Source organism: Squalius cephalus, assembly GCF_949319135.1.
Source record: "Squalius cephalus genome assembly, chromosome: 15".
Taxonomy (NCBI): Eukaryota; Metazoa; Chordata; class Actinopteri; order Cypriniformes; family Leuciscidae; genus Squalius; species Squalius cephalus.
Genome location: NC_137136.1, coordinates 18,935,427 through 18,956,510, shown reverse-complemented (window position 1 = coordinate 18,956,510; position 21,084 = coordinate 18,935,427). Strand labels below are relative to the sequence as shown.

The following is a 21,084-nucleotide window of genomic DNA, read 5'->3' as shown; positions in this document are numbered from 1 at the left end:
AAACATCGTTTAGAAAACTAGTCCTGTCCGGCTTATGTTGAATCAAGTGAATGCATCTGGGAGGGTGACATTTATGTGCAATTCCTTAAGGGGAACTGCTTTCCATAAGGCCAGTTTGCAGAATTCACAATTACAACTGCACAATGAAGAAGGAAACACAGCACCAGCATGCAGTTTCACATAAAACAGAAAAGAAAGGATGATGGACAAAGGGACGGATGACTGGTTGACGGATGGATAGACAGACGGACGGATGGATGAGAGGAGGGAAGGCGTAAGAGAGGAGGCTGGGATTGACAGGGGAGACAGCAGACAGACGCATCGGCCTTGAAGCCACAAACACACAACAGCGCGCAGCTTCTTCCTCGCTGCCCAGCGAATGAGTGTATGAGATGAGTGTGCGAAGACGTGACTAGCACTGCTGAAAGAGAGCAGTGCATGTGTTAACACCCAAAATAAACAACATCATAATCTCGAACTCTTACGTATTTCATCGATTGTCACCGTTTTTTCTACTGCATCTTGCACAGACACACAGCTAACAGGAGAGACAACAGGAACACAATCATGTCTGACTGCCTCAGTCGCAATGTACCCGTTAGCCACCCACTGTGGCGTACTTCTCTCTCCCACACACACACCTCCACCTCCCACTGGTACAGCAGGAGTGAGCGTGTTGTTCTGATCTTTGAGTCAATCTCTCACTGCCTGCCTGAGTCCTCTGAATTATACATGACAGTCTGATCATATAGCGGCCACACACACACACACACACACACGGATCTACATGGCTTCATTATCGGAAGATTTCACGCTCGCACACAGCCGCGGAGGGGTGCTTGCCCGTGCCGAAGTCGCAGTCACAATCCCAGGGTGTTGGCACACAACCGAAAAGGTGTTCTGAGTGGTTTTCAGCATGTTGCTATGCGATTTCTAGGGCATTCTGAGAGGTTTCTAGCAAAGGCACTGACAAAGCAGCACCAAAATTTGAAGTAGTACCGAATCCATAATCAGTAACATAGGCAATATTTTTATGCATGTTTTCTTCCCCATAGGAAGTTATTAAGGAGGCAGCTTTAAGTTGGCATGATCCATTTTTGGCTGCATCTTTTTGATCTTATTTTGTATGATTTATCCAGGCATAAAATTTGTTTTTTTGACCTCATCATTTTTAATTAAATTGTTATAACTTGACCTTGGTGAAACAAGAGACTTTTCGATAATCTGTTCACTCGGTTATACGTCATTATTTGGAAGAAAGATCTGCTGCTACTTCTGTTACATCACGACTTTAAAAGTTGCTTAAAGGGATATTTCAACCAAGCCTTAGCGAACACCACTAATTATATTGTATTACCACTAATGTAGTCTCTTCATCTTTCTCTAAGTACTGGCAGTATATTAATAAATGTACATATTAGCGCTCTGAAGGACTCTAAGTGAATGGCTGAGTGGATGAATGAAGCTCATGGAGCTTTTCTAGACAGACGAGACCAAAAAAAAAAAAAAAAAAAAAAAAAAAAAAAATCACATCCTCACATCCTCTTTTCATTTTTCCGTCACACCACTAGACGGGAGAGAGCAGGACAAGGCAGAGGAATAGATTTTTTTTCATGACAGCTGGATGGAGAATATGACAGAGTCTCTAGAGTTGAAAATGAATGATGGAGGGGAGAGAGGGAGAGAGAGAGAGAGAGAGAGAGAGAGAGAGAGAGAGAGAGAGGAGGTTGAATCTAGGTTAGCCTGAGAGCAACATGAGGCACAGTGTTGAGAAACGATTTGGATTCGAAGTTGGATCCCTGCTCTGGATCCAGTGGTGGAGTTACAAAACATGCTCCGAGGTATCTCTGTACCGCTCTCGTGCTTTCAGGAGGAACACCGAGACAAGATCTATGCAGGCCGACCTTAGTCACCATGGAGATAGTTGCCGTGGGCGAAAACAGCCACGCGACCGAGAAGGTAGTAGCCATTTCATGGCTGTCAAAACGGCTGCACTTAAGCAGAACCACTTCATGGCTAACCAACACTTCCCGCGGCGCTCCACAAAACATATCTCCTCTTGCACCTGATTCCTCCACTACATGCCGCGAACGCCAACTGAACACAACAAATTTTGTCCGCACATGCAAAACACAGCCTGGCTCTGCTTTACGGGGCTGATTAGCATTTCCCTTCCGCTCTTCCCTTTGACAGAGGAGGATAAGAAGCCGGGAGCTGAAACAGCAGTGACTGACTTATCCTCACCGAGAGCCTCTTGTGTGGGGGGGGGGTGGGAGATGGTCGGAGAAGGAGGGTGGGTAGCAGTTTTGGAAGGCACAGAAGTGGCTCAGGCAAACAAAACGAGAGAGTTTGAAGTAAAGAGGATGAAAGTGATGCGAGCGGAAGAGGGGAGGAGAGCGAGAGGATGCACGTGCGATGGGAGAGCCGTAGGTTCCCAGGGGGGTTGAAATGCCACCAGCGTTCATCCGCTCCACCCTCCTCGTTTGGTTCAGTCTCTTCCTGCTTGCCCTTTTCTCTTGTTTTCACTCCATGAGAATATGGGAGGGACCAAAATTGGAGGGAAGGCAAGATGTTGTCAGTTTAGTGTTTGGTAGGGGAATGTACATTTCCAAATGAGCAAAGATTTGCCTCAAAGCCACACAGATCTGCAAGGACACGTATATGTAAGAGAGAGAGAGAGGATAGCAAGGGGAATGGAGAAAGGTAGAAGGCTTTTAAAACCCAAGTTGTGAGAGAACAGCACCTTTCCTCCACATTACCTAAGAGCTATTAGTCTTGCTCAGCACTAAAGCAGCTCAGTCTCTCCGCAGTCAACCATGTGGATATTTTATTCCATCAGCCTGTCACAGGACATCAGAACGGGCCAGAAAAAGCCAGAAGAGGACAATTTTGCACCCAATGACGGCGATCAAACGTAGCGCTCACTTTGGCCATTAAGCTATGGGAAGGGCTTAGTTTACCAGAGGTCACAAATCGAACCCACCCCCACCTGAACACCAGTGATAAAGTCAATAAAGTTGCCATATTCAAAAAATGTATAAGTGGATAAAAAATAAAGATAAGATGAAGGAAGAATCCTAATGGAATCAAATAAGAGTACTTTAACTTTGATTTTGCACTATTTTTTTAAATAGACAAAAGAATATAACTGATTTAAATAGTCCAATCATATTATGTTGGGTTATGACTGCCCAACTGAAACACCAGACAGTTTACTAGTGGGTCCAGTCGCTGCACAACGTCAAAGGTTTGGGGTCAGTAAGAATTAAAAAAAAAAAATAATAATACTTTTATTCAGCAAGGAAAGGACACATTAAATTGATCAAAACTGACAAAGACTTTTGCATTGTTATAAAAGTAAATGCTATTCTTTTACATTTTCTATTCATCAAAGACAGTTTCCACAAAAATATTAGGCAGTAAACTAGATAACAGTTTGTAATACTATTTAACAATATTAATGATTTACTGTATTTTTGATCAAATAAATGCAGCCATGGTGAGCATAAGAGACTTCTTTCAAAAACATGAAAAAAAAATCTTACTGACCCAGTGTTTGAGTAAGCTATAACCACGACACAATTTCACGCATTGTGAAATTGCTTTAAAATCATGCAGCAGTATGTGATACAATATCTTCAATATATTGACTTTTCTAAGAACAATGATTTAAACAGAAAACGGTGTCAAAACACTGTTCAAAAACACCCAAATACAGCTGCACTCAACCCAACCCCACCCAAACACATTTACATCTGCAATCACACACTCCTCTCTTCGGAAAACATCCTTTAGAATTCTACGGAACCTGTGTCACATTTTCAAGATCAACAAAAGTCTCAGACTAAAGTAAAAACGCCACCATAGAGAGGAACAGCTGAATGCTGAGGGATGACAGTGCATGCAAGGTGATCTTGATGACAAATAGAGTGACGAATAAAACAAACATACAGACAGACAATGAAAGTGCCAACAAACTGCCTTATGCCTGAACTGTAACCCCTTGCTTGTCTGAAATTGAGTCTAAATTTCCAACTAGTACCTCTATCACCACCTCACACTCACCACTGTATAAATGTGTCCTGTAGGGTCCTGTTATGAAATACTATAGACAGACTCACCCCTCACAAAGACGGTGATTTGATCTCTTGCGTATCCCAAGCTGTTCTTGACCTCACAGATGAAGGTGGTATTTATTGTGTCATCCACCTTCTGGACAGCGAGACGGTTTTCCTGCACCTGCACTGTTTCAGGCATCAGCCCGGACAAACTGTGGGACAACATTCAGACAATATTATCAGAACTTTTAAAATACCTCATGACTATCAGCATTATGTCCGGTTCACTTTGCAACTTATTCTGGCCAAGAACCACCCACTTAGACAGGAAGAACCAATCTGACTGACAACAGTCTGTTTTGTCATGCCATTTAGAGGTGGGTTTATTTGAAATTATTGATACCACAATAATTGAAAAAAAGTGTCAGAAGTTGTTTTAAAGCCAGCTGATTCAGAATAGAGAGTGCCATATTGAGAAAGTGCTTTCCATTTTTGGGTAAACACCAACATTTTTACAGTATTGCTTGTCAGACTGTACAATCAATATATTCCCATTGAAGTTTTGAGTAAAAGCCATACCACACTGTGCAACATCAATGATACACATCATAGCCAAGACTTTGGTCCAAATCGTCCAATTAACATCTCATAGAAGTCACCACACTGTGCGACTGACACTGACTGAACTTTGTCTGATACTGAGATTCTGTGCATAGGCTAGGGGTGTCCTGCTCCTGAAGGGCAAATGTTCTGCAGAGATTAGCTCCTACCTGCCCCAACACACTTGACTGGAAGCTTTTAGTAATCCTGAAGACATTGATTAGTTCAGGTGTGTTTAATTAGGATTGAAGCAAAACCCGACTGGAAGGTGGCCTTCTAGGAGCAGGACTGGACATCCCTGAACACACCTGAACCAGCCAAACAAGATCACTAGAGACTTCCAGGCAGGTGTGTTAAAGCTAAACTCTGCAAGTAAGTGGTTAGGACAACCCAGCACAAAGTGATCAAAGCCTGCAGATTTTGCCCTATTAAGTCTTTTACAATCCTAGAAAAACAGCAAAAAGGTGGCTAAAATTCTACAGCGTAAACCCAATTTAAGGCTCAGACTAAACGGAACTTAAAAGTGAAAAGAAATACTCACGTTCTCCAGGTGACAGTGGTGGGGTGGGGGTTTCCATCAAACTGACAGGTCAAAAACGCACTTGTCCGGCCCCTGTACCAGTTGTTATCGTACCCAACGATCTGCACCTGGGGAGGATCTGATAAAGAAAGAAAGACAGAGTGAATAGGTGGATCGAACAACTAGCCTTAATGAATGAGTTTAGCCTTGCACCATTGAAGTCTTAGGTAAATCGAACACTGATACGGTCTGTCAGCTAACTCCATGATGACCTCATTGACCCTTAGCTCATGTTTCTGGTACAAGCAGCACTGTAAAGCCTCAGGGTAATTTGCTTGATGACCTTTACTAATGTTTGGCATATTCTGAGACACATTACTGGCCTGGACCGATTGAGACATGACTCACTACAGCAATTATCAGCTATAGCAACAGGGAATGCTTAGCGTAACAGCATTTGGATAAGTATTGATTGATATCTTACATTCAACAACAAGTTTCATGGCGAAGGTTTCAGGCTTGGACATGGTACGGTGCGACACTATGCAGCTGATGTCTTTGCCATTATCCGCTGGCTGCGGAGCCAGCATGTAGGTGCTCTGGACGGTGACCGTATTATCCGCATTGTCCGTCTTCATTGGCGTCGTCTCATTTCCGTTAAGCGGCGTGGACCAAGAAATGGTCGCTGCCGGACGGCCATTGGATGATTCACACCGCGCCACAATGACCGGGGTTGTGCCGGCAGTAACTGTGACAGTTGTAGCCATGTTCTTTGGTTTAGCTGTGAGAAAATGAGAGAGAGTTTGACCTTTATTTGATGCTATAATGTGAAGGAGGGTAAGGGAGGAGGAGGGGAGGAAGTGGAGACGGGAAGATCACAGATCGGCTTGTCCTGCCACACGCTAGCACAGCGCTCACATTGTACTCACGTTTCGCTCTGAGAAAGACATCAAAGAGAGGGAAAGGAGAAAAGCAGGGGAGACGGGGAACGACAGGGAAGCGACGGCCTCTCAGCATGATAAGCAGGCAGATCAATAGCGGAGAGAGAGAGAAGGGAGGGGGCAAGCGAGCGAGAGCCCGGCCAAGGTTACTGCCACATTTCACACACATTAACAGCAGCACAATTGATCTGACAATACCATATATAAATCCCCTTTAAGCCCACAAATGGACACAGACGTGAGTATGCGTACACACACATACTCTTTGAAGCAAAATAAGGCTGCAACTTACAAATATTTTTATACCGTGACCAAGCTGTCACTTGTGTTTTAAATCGTGTTTAAAAAAAACTTTTCTTTTTTTTTTATTAATATATGATTAATTATAATAACAATATCATTTTATGAATGCACACTAGGCATAGTGCTTATGCTATACACACAAATGTACATATAAATCTCATTACACATTCATCTAATCAATAATAAAAATTTGTTGTTGAAATGTTCTTGGTAAATCTTTAATTATTTAACTGATTATTTGTTGCAGCTCTTAAGCAAAGCCCAAAGTTTGAATGTTTCTTTTCTCCTGTGCAAACAAACACACACTCACCCAGCATGACCAGTGAAGACACTCCCTGTTCGTTGCCGGAAGGGTAGGTGGCATATTCACAGATATATCGTCCCTCGTCTGTCATCTTCACATCTGTAATCTGAATGGATGGGTTTTCCAAAGTGGGCGGGTCTGTTACAAAACGGACACGGCCATATAGAGGGGATTTGGTAGGGTAATTTGCCCCAAATTTTGGATGGAAGACTGCGATGTTGGTTCTCTCTACGTCAGTCTGTTCAAAGATCCATGACACCTGCATGCCAGAGGAAACAAATCCAAACTAAATTCAGCAGGTGACCAACCAAAGCAAGTGATGATTACAGCACAAACACTTTCAGAAAGTTCTCACTACGAGCCCGACAAACAAGTTCTTTCTACAAACTCTTGTTCGTTGGGTTTCACAGCTCTGCTTAAGACTGGAAGGTAACATGAAGTTGATTTCAGACCTGCGTGAGCTGGTTTTCGCCTGGATTCGGAAACTGGCAACGCAGTGTCACAGCCTGACCAGGGTATGACACGACTTCTGCATCCACCCTCACACGCTGAGCCAACGACCCTGGAAAGAGAATGAGAAAAGGCCATGAGAACAGGAAACAACCTTCACTTCTGTTTGGCTGAATTCAGATGACCCGCGACCACCTCGCCGAGCGCAGCCAGAGAGAAATTTAGCACATACTGGGAGTAGTCTAGGAGTTCAGGGATGACAAAATGAGAAATGATAAATGAGGTTACAACCAAACAGCAAGTAGGCCAATGTTTCGGATCTCAGCCAGGGTGTGCGAGATGGTGCGAATCTAAATGTGAATGTGTGTGCGCAAGCGTGTGTGAAAGTTTCTATGAAAAAATAGCATTCAGTTCGCTCTCTGCCTAAAGCATTCATCATCCAACACAACCCTGACAGAGCACATTCACCAGCACAGGAGTGTGTTCGTGTGCGCACGTCAATGGGGGTGTAATGTGGTAAAGAAGTGAAAATTGCACCCAAAACACAGTAAAGTACCATGGGAGTACTGTATATGTCACAGCCTTTCCAACTTGCAGAGCTCTATTTCTGGGCTAGACATGCTATTTGTTTTTTCTGCTTTCTGCTTAGTGTGGTGAGCAGAAAAAGTGTGGTAAGGTCTTTGCTTTGAAAAACGGAAAAAAGACCCTGCGTCTTTTTTCCGTTTGGCCAAGTAAGTATTTCCATACTTTTTTTTTTCAGTGGAATGGGGAAAAAGCGCAAGGCCTCGAGACGCGTCTTTTAAAAGTTGAACTTATTTTAACTTGAGTGTGTCGCGTTTTCAGAACATCGTGTCATGCGCGAAACGATGCAAAAGACGCGAGACGGTCATACATTGAAAAATAAAGTAACGCAGTGGAATGGAAAAAAAGTGATTTTCCGGTACAGGATGAGAGCTTGTTAATTACGAAAACTACTATTTTATTTCAGTTAGTTTTTCAGTAACTGTTGTTAGTTTCGTTTAGTTTTAGTTTTTCATTTATGTTGAAATTTCTATTTTATTTCAGTTTACGAAAATGTTTTTTGACCAATAGTTTGAATCTTAGTTTCAGTTTTCATTTACGAAAATAACCTTTGATACTGAAATTTTTATTAATTTATTTAAATTAAAAGTTATGTTCTGATCTATTATTCTCTCATACTGTTATATTTTTCAATGATTCAACGACATTATAAAGAGAAACTATTGCAGGTGTTTTTCACTGCACATTTTTCAATTTAAAAAATCTTTGTCTTTATTTTTAGTGAAATTATTTGGTAGGGCAGATTGTTTTAATAGTTTAAAGGGGGTGTGACCAAAAAAGTTTGAGAACCACTGCTCTACAATGATATTATAAAAGTGGCAAATCTACTGCATAAAGGTTTAAAACTCATTCATAGAACATACTGTAGATCACCAAATTTGCAGTTGAAATAATGTCATTTCAATAGGGATTTGCGCAAGATTTACCCACGCAGATTTCACATTAGGTTCAAGTTGGTCACATGAGTTTGCAGCATTCGCACCAGAAGAGAACTGCTTGGTTTGAAAGTGACTTCTGTGTGAGCCGTGCTTTATGCATCACTACACTACTGACCATAGAAAATGGAAAAATTTCTGTAGTGTAAATGAGCTTAAGAGCAAAACCGGAATGAAAAAAACCCTACAGTATCGTAGGTATAAAACTAGTTAGACCAGTTTGTATGCTAACCAGCTGATAAGACTGAAACTCGCAAATTGAAAAAAACACCGCCACGTCAAAACTGTGAAGGTGAGAAAAGAAGGAAAGAAAAGGGTATCAAAAGGAAGCTTAAAAAAGTAAACATGTTTTATGAGAACTCTCAATTGCTTCCTTATTTTTATCTGGAACATATGGTTCAAAAGTCCACAAATATGGGATTCGAAATGTCTAGGTCACAAAGTAATTTGTGACATTGATCATTTGACTCTGTTTAGACCATCAGATGTTTTTCCATTGAAGCTCAAACGTGCGGAGTTCTTACAACTTGAGTGCTGTTGCCATTAAGCAAAAGAGGAAACACAAATACTAAGACAGTTATTTTTCATTCAACTTTTCACCCAAACTGTAAGGCTAATAATATAACATGTATAAATAAAAAAATGTGTATTAAAAAAATATGAATTTATTTAGACAAACTGAAGCATGTTTTTTCCTTGTGGACCCCACTGTGTCTCTTTTTTGTCTTCCGCAGGTGCTCAAACTGAGACGAGTGTGTGTGTGTGTGTGTGTGTGAGCCCACCGAGGCGATTACTTCTGAGCCTGCGTTTAGCACCGCTGAGCCCTGTTATTGAAAATCTCCCTCTCGCCGTCTCTCTCTGGATGGAGAGTGTGGATAGGTCATTACACTGATGTGTAGAGGGAGTCAGCGGTCCATCAGAACGCTAAACACACACTTTTCACCTTAACATACAGCAGCACAGTGTGTAAATAGAAAGAAGGGAAGTGGGTAGAAGATAGAGAGATTCAATAATAAACTGAAAGCACAGGAGAGATGCAGACAACCTCAGTCAGTGTAGATTGCGTATTTAATTTCACGCAAATAAAAAGGCTGTAAGGGATACACGTATGGTACCATATACTGTACAAATTGGTTGTCTTCAATCCGGTGTCACATCTGGTTTTTCACATACTAGTTTTTTTTGTGAAAATGTTTTGGAAAGCCATTTTCAATGCTTTCAATCATTTGAACCAGGAGTTTTCAAACTGGGAAGTAAAATAAAAAAAAATAAAACGTTTTTCTACATTTCCACTTACTAAATTGTATGTTGTCTGGACATTTTAGCGAGGGTATCCATCATAAGAGGATCGATATATTCGGGGCTCCTTTGAAAACTCCTGTACTGAACAATTGGCACAGTTACACAGCATTACATCCCATTAAAAACACTGTTTGTCTATCCATCAACTGTTACCATTTGTATAAAATTAAATACGGCTTCTGCCCGGATTAAGGTCCAAAGCGGCATGTTAAACACAATGAAAGACAGAGGCTGTGTGTCACCCTTGTTTTCTCTGTGCTTGCCGCCTGCAGGTGACATGCCACACACACACTCAGAGGGCGTTTATGTAAATCACACACCACCATTCGGGGGCCTGTCACCCATCATCATGTCACACACACACACACACACTCACACAGAGAACACCGCTGTCTTAAATCTAGTGAGCTCCTGCTTCTCATCCCTCCAACCTGGGAGAAAAACTGTTCAGTCCAGTGCGGAGGACAGTGACAGACGAGTGCCCAGAATGAGAGTTTAGATGGCAGACAACGCGCTGTGACTACCAATTGCATGTGTGTGAGTGTGTGTGTGTGAGTAGACCTTCATTTTATATCACAAGGACAGATGACGGAGCATTCAGGTTCTGTCCGCAGAGCTTATTATCGCTCACACTCACACATAATCGGAGAAAATGCGTGGTTTGCAGGAAAATGGAGATGTCCAGTGGGTGAATGAGAATCATTCATGACACAGCTGATGTGTGCAGAGAGAGGAATAAAGATTGAGGGGTGGGAACAGATGGAAACGAACAGCTGGAGGGGGTCTGTGGGGAGCGCGGCCGTGCGTGTGTTAGCGCGTACAGTAAACATGTTTATTTGCATACGCAGATGTCTGGAAGTGTGAAACTGGACCTTCTGTTTTTGGGGACTTTTTCCACTTTTTATTGATAGAGAGAGTAGAATGGAGACAGGAAAGCTGGGGAATAAAAGGGACCTTGGCTCAAAGACGCAGGCTAAATTCAAACCGTGTCCCCCCATATGAGCAACTATGATCAATCCCTGCATCTGAATACACTGCAAAAATCTTTTTTAACATTGATAATAATAAGAAATGTTTCTTGAGCAACAAATCAGCACATTAGAATGATTTCTGAAGGAAAATGTGATCCTGAAGACTGGAGTAATGATGCTGAAAATTCAGCTTTTCCATTATTCCGTTATTTCAAATGGTAATAATATTTAACTATATATCTGTTTTTACTGTATATTTGATCAAATAAATGCAGCCTTAGTGAGCATAAAAGTTTTTTTTTTCAAAAACGTTCTTTTTAACAGAAGTGTGTATTGCATAATATATTGCAACAAAGTACATTTTTCATATTTTAAAGGAAGTTTCTTACTGGAAACCAAGACAAAAATACAGTGTGCAAAGTGCAGCATGTCAAAAGACTGGATGTCAGATGTCCCAAATGCTCAGTATTCATGAAACAGTAGGTGAACAATCCCCAGATGACTTATTGCATCTGCTGAGATTCTGAAGTGTGCTACCAGTGGACACTTTGCTGTCCCACGAGGCCGCAGGAGATGAGAAGCCATCAGATTCAAAAAGTATAACAAAAATAGTAGAGAACTCAGGCTGTTTGTTTCAAGTCTAAATGTTTCTTCTGAACACAAACAAAGATATTTTGAAGAATGTTGGTGACCAAACAGGTTACCATTAACTTTCATTGTAGAGACCAAAATATCTTTTTATGTTCCTCAAAAGAAAGTTAGTAATATATATTTGGAACAACATGATAGTGAGTAAATGATGAAAGAAATTTGTACTTGTTATATTATGCTTGTTTACCACCTAGGTAAATTATTCTCATGGTATGTCATACGTCAAATACATAAGTCAATGGTGGATGTATTTATATTTAAACATACTTTAGCATATCCTTTAACATAATGTAAATAATATGTGATTTCATACAAAGATGTATCTGGAGCACATGCCCTTCAGAATACACTATCAGTGACAAACATTTCAATAGTGTCTAGTGTGTGATCATTTCGACTATAAATGCACCAAAATGAAAATTCTGGGCCGAAACCGAAACCAAAAGTAAATAACAAATGAATAATCATTTAATTAATCAACCTTATTTTTTAATCATCACTCAAATAGCTAAAACTGAGTAGTACAAAAATTTAAATTGCACACAAGGCTGTTTTAAAAACAGAATTGTTTCTACTCAAGCGTGTGCGTTCTTATGAGGAGCTCAAATGATACTATAGAGACACACACTCACAGAGAGGAAAAAGAGCAGTTTTCACACAACCCTGTTCCCTTTTACCATACACACACACAGACTCACAATTATGAGCTAATGAGGCCTGAGAGAAAGAATGAGGGCCATGTGCAGCTTGAAATGAAGCACAAATCATCATCCATTTGCCTCTTTGTACAAACACGTGCAACACACACACAGATTGAGAAGAGTGACACATGACCAGGGCGAAGGGACTTCCATCCTACAGGCTAAATTATTCATCTGCCACTTACGACCGAGAGAGAGAGACAAGAAATAACAAGATGCTTTTTGCAAGGACTGAAAGAGAAGCGTTTCACCCAAATAAATCATAGGCTTCTCATTTTCGATTAGGAGTGACACAGTTTGTGCATCACTACAGTTATTCCTCGTTTTGCTGGACATGTCGAGCCTTCGCCTGCATGTATTCTGGGCTTGTAGCAGCAGTCAATCATCAATTCATGTCACTTAAAATGTCACTGGCCAGGGGTGACCAATCAGATGAGACGAGATAAAGAGACGAAAGATTGCTGTTTGTTTGCGTTCACAAATCCTTAAGATTAGAGACAACAAAAACCATCCACAATTGACACAGACCACACTGAATGCTTCAAAAAACACACACATAATACACACAGAGCTCAGAGGTAATCTGAAGACTAATCTGGAAGCACTTTGTGTGTGTGGAAAACACACTTAGTCCTTGTGGGGACAAAATGTCAGAAAATGTCCCCAGAAGAGCTTTTTAATTTCATGTGTAATAGCCTACTTCATTTCATTTATTAATATTGACGACGTTTAAAATAATTGTACAAAATTAACTATATCTAGAAGTGAGCTCACAAAACACATTCAAAGTAGCTGTTTTGCATCTAGAAGTCATAACTTCAACGCAAAGAACTTCCTTTTTTCAGAGGTCATATTGCAAACATAAGTGATATGTGGAAGATCGCATGACTAGCCTTTGAACAAAATACAGATTGAATCCAATAATTAAACACTTCTGGTTTCTCTTTACTTCTGCTGCCTTGCACACACACAAACACACTTGCCTCCATCTGTGTGTGGTGTGTAATAGGATTCCTGCATTTTCCAGAAGGAGGGAACCCGTTCGGTTAGTCGCTTCTGGGTAAAGTAAAGAGATAGCACAATCTCCAGCCATAGCTAAGAGACCGCAGCCAATCACATTATACTAGGCTTCAATCGTGTACAATACAAGCTCGCAGCAGGCTCGCATTTACCTAAACAATCCTCAGAAGAGCTGATCTAGGAGGCAGAATGACTTTTGTTTAGTCTTACTCTCTTGTACTTACTTTTTGTGTTCGGTTTTGTGAATGTAATTAGTAAGAAAAAAAGAAATTAAATATTCAGCACATGATGTGGTTCACACTTGGCATGTTTGGTTTGATTAAAACTAACTTTGGTGCGATTGCTCTGTTAGAACGGTTCATTTGAATAAGTGTGAACGGTGCCATCCGAACTCTTGTGCGCACCAAACAAGTTAAGGTTCAAACGAAATATGAACGCAACATGGACTAAAGATATGTAAATGAACTAAAAACGGGACATGACGTCACAAGGTTTTCTGTTTTTTCTTGTGATAGTCGTTCGGTATGTATCAGAACCAGCAGATCTTCGTTTGTGTGTGTGACGGAGGAATTCCTGCCGCTGTTTGACTCCTTTACATATTTTATAAACTCTTCACAAGTTTTCAGTTGGTCAAAATACCGTCATATGTAGGTTACACACATACAACGAGTGTATTTAGCCCAGCACACAGCATTGTTTTGGATGTTTGGCAAGTTCCGTCTCGAAATATACGTCATAAAAGCAGACCAATCAGGTTGTGAACATATCCCAATGCCTTTAGGTTCGGTGTTAAAAATGCCAATGTGAACGCTAAGCGGACCAGAATCTTTTTTTGGTCCGGACAAAACGAACCAAGCGAACCAAACTTCAAGTGTGAACACAACCTACATTGAAAATGAGATGAAAATACTGTGTGAACTGCAAGTGGCAAGACGACATCTTTTTTTTTTTCCAGATGTCCTTGGGGCGGCACATAGTGACATTTACTGTATAGTCAGATTGCAAACAAATGAGTCTTTTAAATAATTATTTTTAGAAAATCAAAACATACAACCAGTGTAGCACATTTATTTATTCATTCATTTATTTCAAGAATAAATTACTCTTATTATTCGGCCTTTTCAATGAATCATCCAAAAAGACTGGCAGACTTTCTACATTTTTTTATGAGTTTGTAACCAAAAGTGTTCATGACTTAATAGTTTTGTAATAGTTTTACAAAAATGTCAATTTGAAAATGTTGTTACATTAGCGAAAAGTGAATTTCGTTCAAACCCAAGTAAAATAGTCAATATTACTGAAATACACAACCAAATGAATCAGAATAAATCAAACCTAAATAGAACTGCAACTCAAATCAAACAGAGCGGGCTTGTAAATTAGAATCAAGCTGAAATGTTAGGCTTTTATCTGGACTTTTGTAGGGCTGTACTCAACCAAAGAAAATCTTGGTCGACTGAAGTCCTGAAATTTTCGACTAAAAATCGACTAAAATCGACTAAAAATGACGTTAGAAAAAAAAAACGTTAAATTAATTAGATGCGCACTGTGCGCAGTACTTGGTAGCCTTGTTGTCCGCCTAAATGAATTATAAATAAACATAAACAACTAGTAGGCTATTTGCAGTATATTAAATCGTTTTTGACCTAATTATTTTGACACTCGAGTCTGTCAGCTCTGACAGCGCTGCATCACGTGCACCTGCGCAATATCATAGCTTATGATTTCCGAAAATAGTACTATATGTTGTCAACTAGTGATATCATCACAAGAACTGTTGAGGAATATGCAACATAATTTAGACAATTATTTTTGTCATATGTTATAATAATAAGTTATATTGTCAGACACTATCATTTCACCGTGCATGTCCTCGCACCGAGCGAGGCTGAACATGAGCTCAGCTTCGCAGCTGAGACACGTATAGACTATTAACTTAAAGCTTTTACTCTTAATAAACACAAAAGGCACGTCTACTTTAATAAAAAAATAATATTTATTAAACAAACCAGATCAAGAGCAGAAACGAAATAAAGTGCATAACTGAAAAATAAAGCATCCTAGGCTCAAAACTAACACAACCAACAGCACAGCGCAATGGCGCATTAGGCTCCAAATAAAAAATAAAAAAGTTAGGTTATCACACTAAAACATTGAAATATGCAAATTCTGATATGTTCATAGCCTACTCAAAACAGACAGGGCAAGCTAACACAGACAAGTGAGCTTACCACTTTTAGATGTCATGTTTGTCGTCAAGCTGTGGAAAACTGTTGCTTGCAAACTTTGCATTCGACCTTTTTCCTGTCATCAATTTTAACAAAATGCTGCCACACTGTCGATTTCTTTGTTGTTGACATGTTAGAAGAGGACTGACTAAACGCTCTCACAATTAAATAAATAATATTCAGCATCAAACCTTCTACGCTCGACGCTCTCTCTTGGGTTGAACTAATCCAAAAAAGGTGAAAACAAGGGGGTGTTTTGAAGACAGACTGTTACAGTGAAAAAAGGGTACTCTGAAAACACCCCCATTAGCAGTTAGTGCTTTCCACCTGATGAAATGAGCGCGCCTCAGCGCGGCAAAACTGATGAAATAAACGCGGCAGAAAATCGACCAATCAGAATTTTGGTCGAACCAGAACGTATCGACCAACTAATCGACTAATCGACTAGGACAGTACAGCCCTAGACTTTTGTAACTATTTGAACACATACGATAAAACTATGCGATACGTTCCATCGACAATAAATGTATCAGTTCATACTGAACGTGAACTGCAATCCCAGCCAATCAAAATGTACATCAAATGCACAAACTGTCCTGTTGTTCATCAGCTTTTCTTGCATGTCGTTTGTTAACAAGTAGTCCTTCAAGCATTATATAATGTTATGTTTGTGAATGCTATAAATTCAAGTATTATAAAGTTTTAGCCAGGATTGTTTAGAGTACCGAGCACAAATCAAAGTCCACAGACCCCCTCAGACGCATTCACAGCACGCTTTCTGAACGTACATTCATTACGGTGTCTGTAAACACACAGAGAGAGTCAGTAAACACTCGGCTCAAAGGAGCTAAATGGCCAGTGTTAGCACAGCACACAGACACAAAACAGCCCATCTGAGGAGAATAAGGGGGCAGTTGGGGTGAGCCGTGCGTGTGGACAGACAGCAGCACATTTACAAGGCTAAGACACATTCCACTGAACACATTAACCAAGCATTTCACTACTTCGGTGTAGCAGTGTTGGAACGAGGTTTAGATGACATCACTTTATGGTGAATAAAGAGCTCATAAATGGTAATTAGCTCACAATGACATTGCTAGGTAATATTTGTACTCCACTTAGTCTTTTTACTTAATGGAATTTCTGTGTCTCATGAATACTAATTATGACTTGGTTCTGAGGTGTTAATGCGACGCGCCGTGTTCTTTTTTGCTCAATTCGCTAAATCTGATCATTTACTTGATACCTTCGATCTTCTCTTTTTTGGGGGTTTATATACATATTTGCAACTAAAGAAAGTGTTAACTTTTCTTGAATAATAATAATAAACATTGTTCATCTACCTGATTTGGTATGATGATTGGTGTACAGATATATTCTGATTTACACATCTCATCTGACTGTCAATATTCTCTGTATGTAAGTGTTTAGCCTTTTCGTTTGTAATTTTGTAGGTCCGTAGACACAGTCGTAGGCAAAGTCTTGCATGCGGAATATTTGATGTAAAGGGTGGAATAATATTTAAGTGGTCATTAGTGGGAATCAATAGGCACGGGCAGACTGTGGGTCCAATAGCCAGGAGTATTTCGACTCAATTCGGTGCCCACTGATAGGAAGTTGCTTTCAAAGGTCCCGTGCTTATTCGTGTTCACGCTCTGCAGTCTAAAGAACGTCAAAGGTTTCCAATTACAACGTGCTTTGCAGCGTTGAGCACAGCGTTTGCGCACTGCAACTTAAGTGATTGACAGCTTCAGCGCTCTTTGCTCGCTTTCAGTAGCCTATATAATCTATTCGCAGTTTGAATAAAAGTTTTATCTTTCATCCTGCTAAGAGGATCAATGTTGGCTATACACTGCAGAGTTTCAGCAGAGACAAGCGGATTAGTAAATCCGCTAAAATATCCCCTATATTATATGGCAGTAAAGGTTCACATTTGGCTATATGTTCTTTTAACTTATGGAGCCCTCTAAACATGCACACTTGTTCAAAATAGCCTGGTATTGGCAGATTGTTCACATGACGTAGGCAAAAGTTTTGTATAATTTACACGATGGATGCACGTTCTCATATTTTGTTCTTTTAATTATTACCATATTGGGCTGTGTGTCTATTTTTCTTAAATGCATCAACTCAGAATACATAATGGTGTTTGATTGCTTGTGTTACGTGAGAAAATATTTTTTGTCTATTTGATGTAGTAGATTTAATGGACTACATACATAATACATAGATACATAAAAGCGTCTGCTAAATGAATAAATGTAAATGTAATGCAGGTGTGGTTCGGGTCGCAGTCTTTATGTCAAATGGGTATTGGCTGAAAGTTGGTAAATGTTCTGCTGGGGTGTGTGTGTGGTAAACTATAAAGCTCATTTGATTTAAACCATTATCATCATTATAGATAAATCTTGCTAATTCACAGCAAAAGAATGCAGAAACAGAAATATCCAATTCACAAATCTGTGCTGCTTTTCTGTGAGATGGATGGAGACACACACACACACACACACACCATGGCGGATGAGGTCGGGTTTGACATCATCTCCATCACGATGACCAACAGAAATGAGTCCGTGTTTCAAAAATGTTGATAATGTTTCTCTTGATAATACTGGCACAGAGCGACTTGTCTCGTGGAAAATTAAATGTGAATCCTCTGCCTTTATCAGCATGTGTCGTGTCAAAGTCGAACAATAAAAGAGGAAATCAATCAAGAGATCACTCACTACCTGCATCTGCTGATAGCACACACACAGCACCTAACACCCCCCATTAATTAAACTAGCTCCCTATAATTACACTGATCTTCAAAGAGGGTGACAGAGAGAGAGAGAGAGAGAGAGAGAGAGAGAGAGAGAGCGAGAGAGAGAGAGCGAGAGGGGGAGAGAGAGAGAGAGAGAGAGAGAGAGAGAGAGAGAGAGAGAGAGAGAGAGAGAGAGAGAGAGAGAGAGAGAGAGAGAGAGAGAGAGAGAGAGAGAGAGAGAGAGAGAGAGAGAGAACAGGGGGATAAACCAGAAGAAAATAGAAGGAATGAACACGGGGCTGATTAAATGAATACATGCATCCGTGTTGTTGACTTCTGGGAGAATGTAACAGAAGTACAATATATATTAAGCAGATCACCAAAGAGCTAAATATGACATGTACGAGAGGGGCTGAAGGAAACACACACACAAGCAGCAATAAGCTGTTAAATGAGCTGGCTGCCGGCATCTCCTTTTAAAGGATGTGAGGGAGATTAGGCTGAGGCGGCAGAGATTTGCCACCACTTTTGATTAGGAACGGATCATCCTGGATTTTCTTCACATCACACGAACACACTCGCACATCAGAGACGCGGCTAATTACAAACGCACACAGGCGCACACAAATGCCCTCACACGCTCCAGCAGCGATGTCTAACTAATTACCTGCTGGAAATGACAGGATCTGCAGGTGAGAGGAGAGACGAGATGAGAGAGAGACCCTTAGAACTTTAACACCTGAGAGAGCAGAGGTGACCGTTATCTGTTTAACACCAAGAAGAGAGAAGACGAGAAAGAGTTGAGAAAAAGACGAGACTATTATGACATGAACACCTGAGAAAGGAGGAGAGAAGGTATGGAGACAAGAGACCCAAAGAGATGAGAAGACAAGACGATTATCACTTTTAACACCTGGGACAGACGAGACAAGGAAAATATGAGAAGTAATGAGACAGATGAGAAGAAAAAGAGATGAGTTTCAAGAGAAGAGACGGGATGAGACTTATCACTTGGACACATGGGAGATAAGAAAAGAGAAGTTAAGGAGACGAGAAGAGATAAGAAAAGAAGACATGGCAAAACAAAGACGAGTATCACTTAAACACTTAGATGAGATGAGATGAAAAGAGTAAGAGAAGTAGTGAGATGAAAGAAGACACCACATGAGATGAGACAACAAGAGACGCAAAAAAGATGAGAAAGAGACAAGATGGTTACTATGGGGGGAAAAGATTCAATCAATCATGATGATTTCTTTAATGATTCTGAATCGATTCACAAAAATCGGTACGCCAATCGTGATGGACAAATTTTGGATTGAAGTGTGAGGTGCCTAAAGACTCCGACCCCTAAAGGAGAGGTTTATAACAACACCTGGAAGAGGATAGAGAAGACAAAGGTTATCGCCTCCACATCTGCTTCTCTTCAATCACAGCGACATTCCAGAACAGACCGGTGAAGGAACTCAGCCTATCTATGAATGATCAGCCAAAGAAAATCCGGACACGAGGAGTCCTGAAAAAACGGGTCGTAAACCCATCACTCTGTTATTTCCAGGGATAAGGAGGGGTGGAACGGGAGGTGGGGGAAAAATGAGAGCGAGCAGAGAAATGCAACAGCTGTTTCCCATCACATCTGCACAGAGACACAAGCATCAGCTCACAGACACTGCCCTGCGGAGGAGAGAGACAGACACAGGGTGGTGTGTGTGTGTGTGTGTGTGTGGATGGTCACGGTGGGGGTGAGCGGTAGATGAAATATGGATAGAGAGGGGAGGGGGGGAGAGATGAAGTGAGAGTTGGAGTTGAGCTCTGTTGCTGAAGTAACCTGCTCTGCATTCCCCTTGAGTGAGTCTTTCACTCCCTCAGACAGCTGAAGTTCCTCTCGCTCGTGCTCTCGCTCCCTTTTTCTGACACTCGGAACAAGAAGGGCCTGTGTGAGTTCAAAGATGAAGGAACCCAAAGGAAAGTGTGGGAGCGTGTGTGTGCAAATGTCCTCATCAGACCCTGCTTCACCGCAAAGGCACGGCAGTCGCAGCGGCAAGGAGAAATAGGACATCCATCTTAAGCGGAGTGCCGAAGGAACGCCACCTCGCACCAGCAGCAGGGCTGTTTTTACAGTCATTTAGAAAAAATTAAACTAACATTTGTACATGAAGCAAATACAATGAAAAACTGTGGACTGAGGACAAACACAAATTGCTGCCAGAAGTGTAGCTTGTGAGTCATAAAGATTAGGAAAATCTACTTTGCGAAAACTTACTAACACACAAACATCTTACAGGGTGTGAGGACATCTGACGGATTGGGGGGGGGGGGTACACTGTTTCCATGGCAACAGATGAATTAACACCCCCCCCCCCCCACACACACACACACACACACACACACACACACACTGCACCCCTCTGAGTTTGCGTCTCCGGTAACCGCTGGGGATGGAGACACACACGGTTAGTGGTAGGTTTATCTCATCCCAGGTTATCATTGAGAGCAAATGGCTGAAAGATAATAATGAATCAAACTGAGAGGAAATTAATCAGACTGGAGGTCTCAAGTTGAAAAACACACAAACGCACACACATCTGCCTCTGAATCTCCCTCTCACCGGCTTTCAAAGCGTTTTGTTGACTGATAATGGCCGCTAAAATATACAAACGCTACATTGTTTGCTTTGCTTTCAGCCTGTCTTGATTGATCTCTCAACCGCAGAGAACTGAACCAAAATATTTGCTCGCTAGTTCAAAGAGCCATTCTTTACAGCATCTCTGGATT

At 40.9% G+C, this 21,084-nt stretch overlaps 1 protein-coding gene across 2 annotated transcripts in view; it reads right to left on the bottom strand.

Annotated features, from left to right (window-relative positions):
• Positions 1-21,084, bottom strand: part of LOC307171971 (nectin-2) — a 71,215-nt gene that overhangs the window by 37,666 nt on the left and 12,465 nt on the right. For both annotated transcript variants that reach the window (XM_079893941.1, XM_079893942.1), the window contains exons 2-6: positions 7,179-7,288; positions 6,733-6,985; positions 5,663-5,959; positions 5,200-5,317; positions 4,122-4,270 (exon numbers count right to left, since the gene is read on the bottom strand). In XM_079893941.1, the coding sequence (XP_079750067.1) occupies positions 4,122-4,270; positions 5,200-5,317; positions 5,663-5,959; positions 6,733-6,985; positions 7,179-7,288 (927 nt within the window). The remainder of the gene's footprint in view (positions 1-4,121; positions 4,271-5,199; positions 5,318-5,662; positions 5,960-6,732; positions 6,986-7,178; positions 7,289-21,084) is intronic.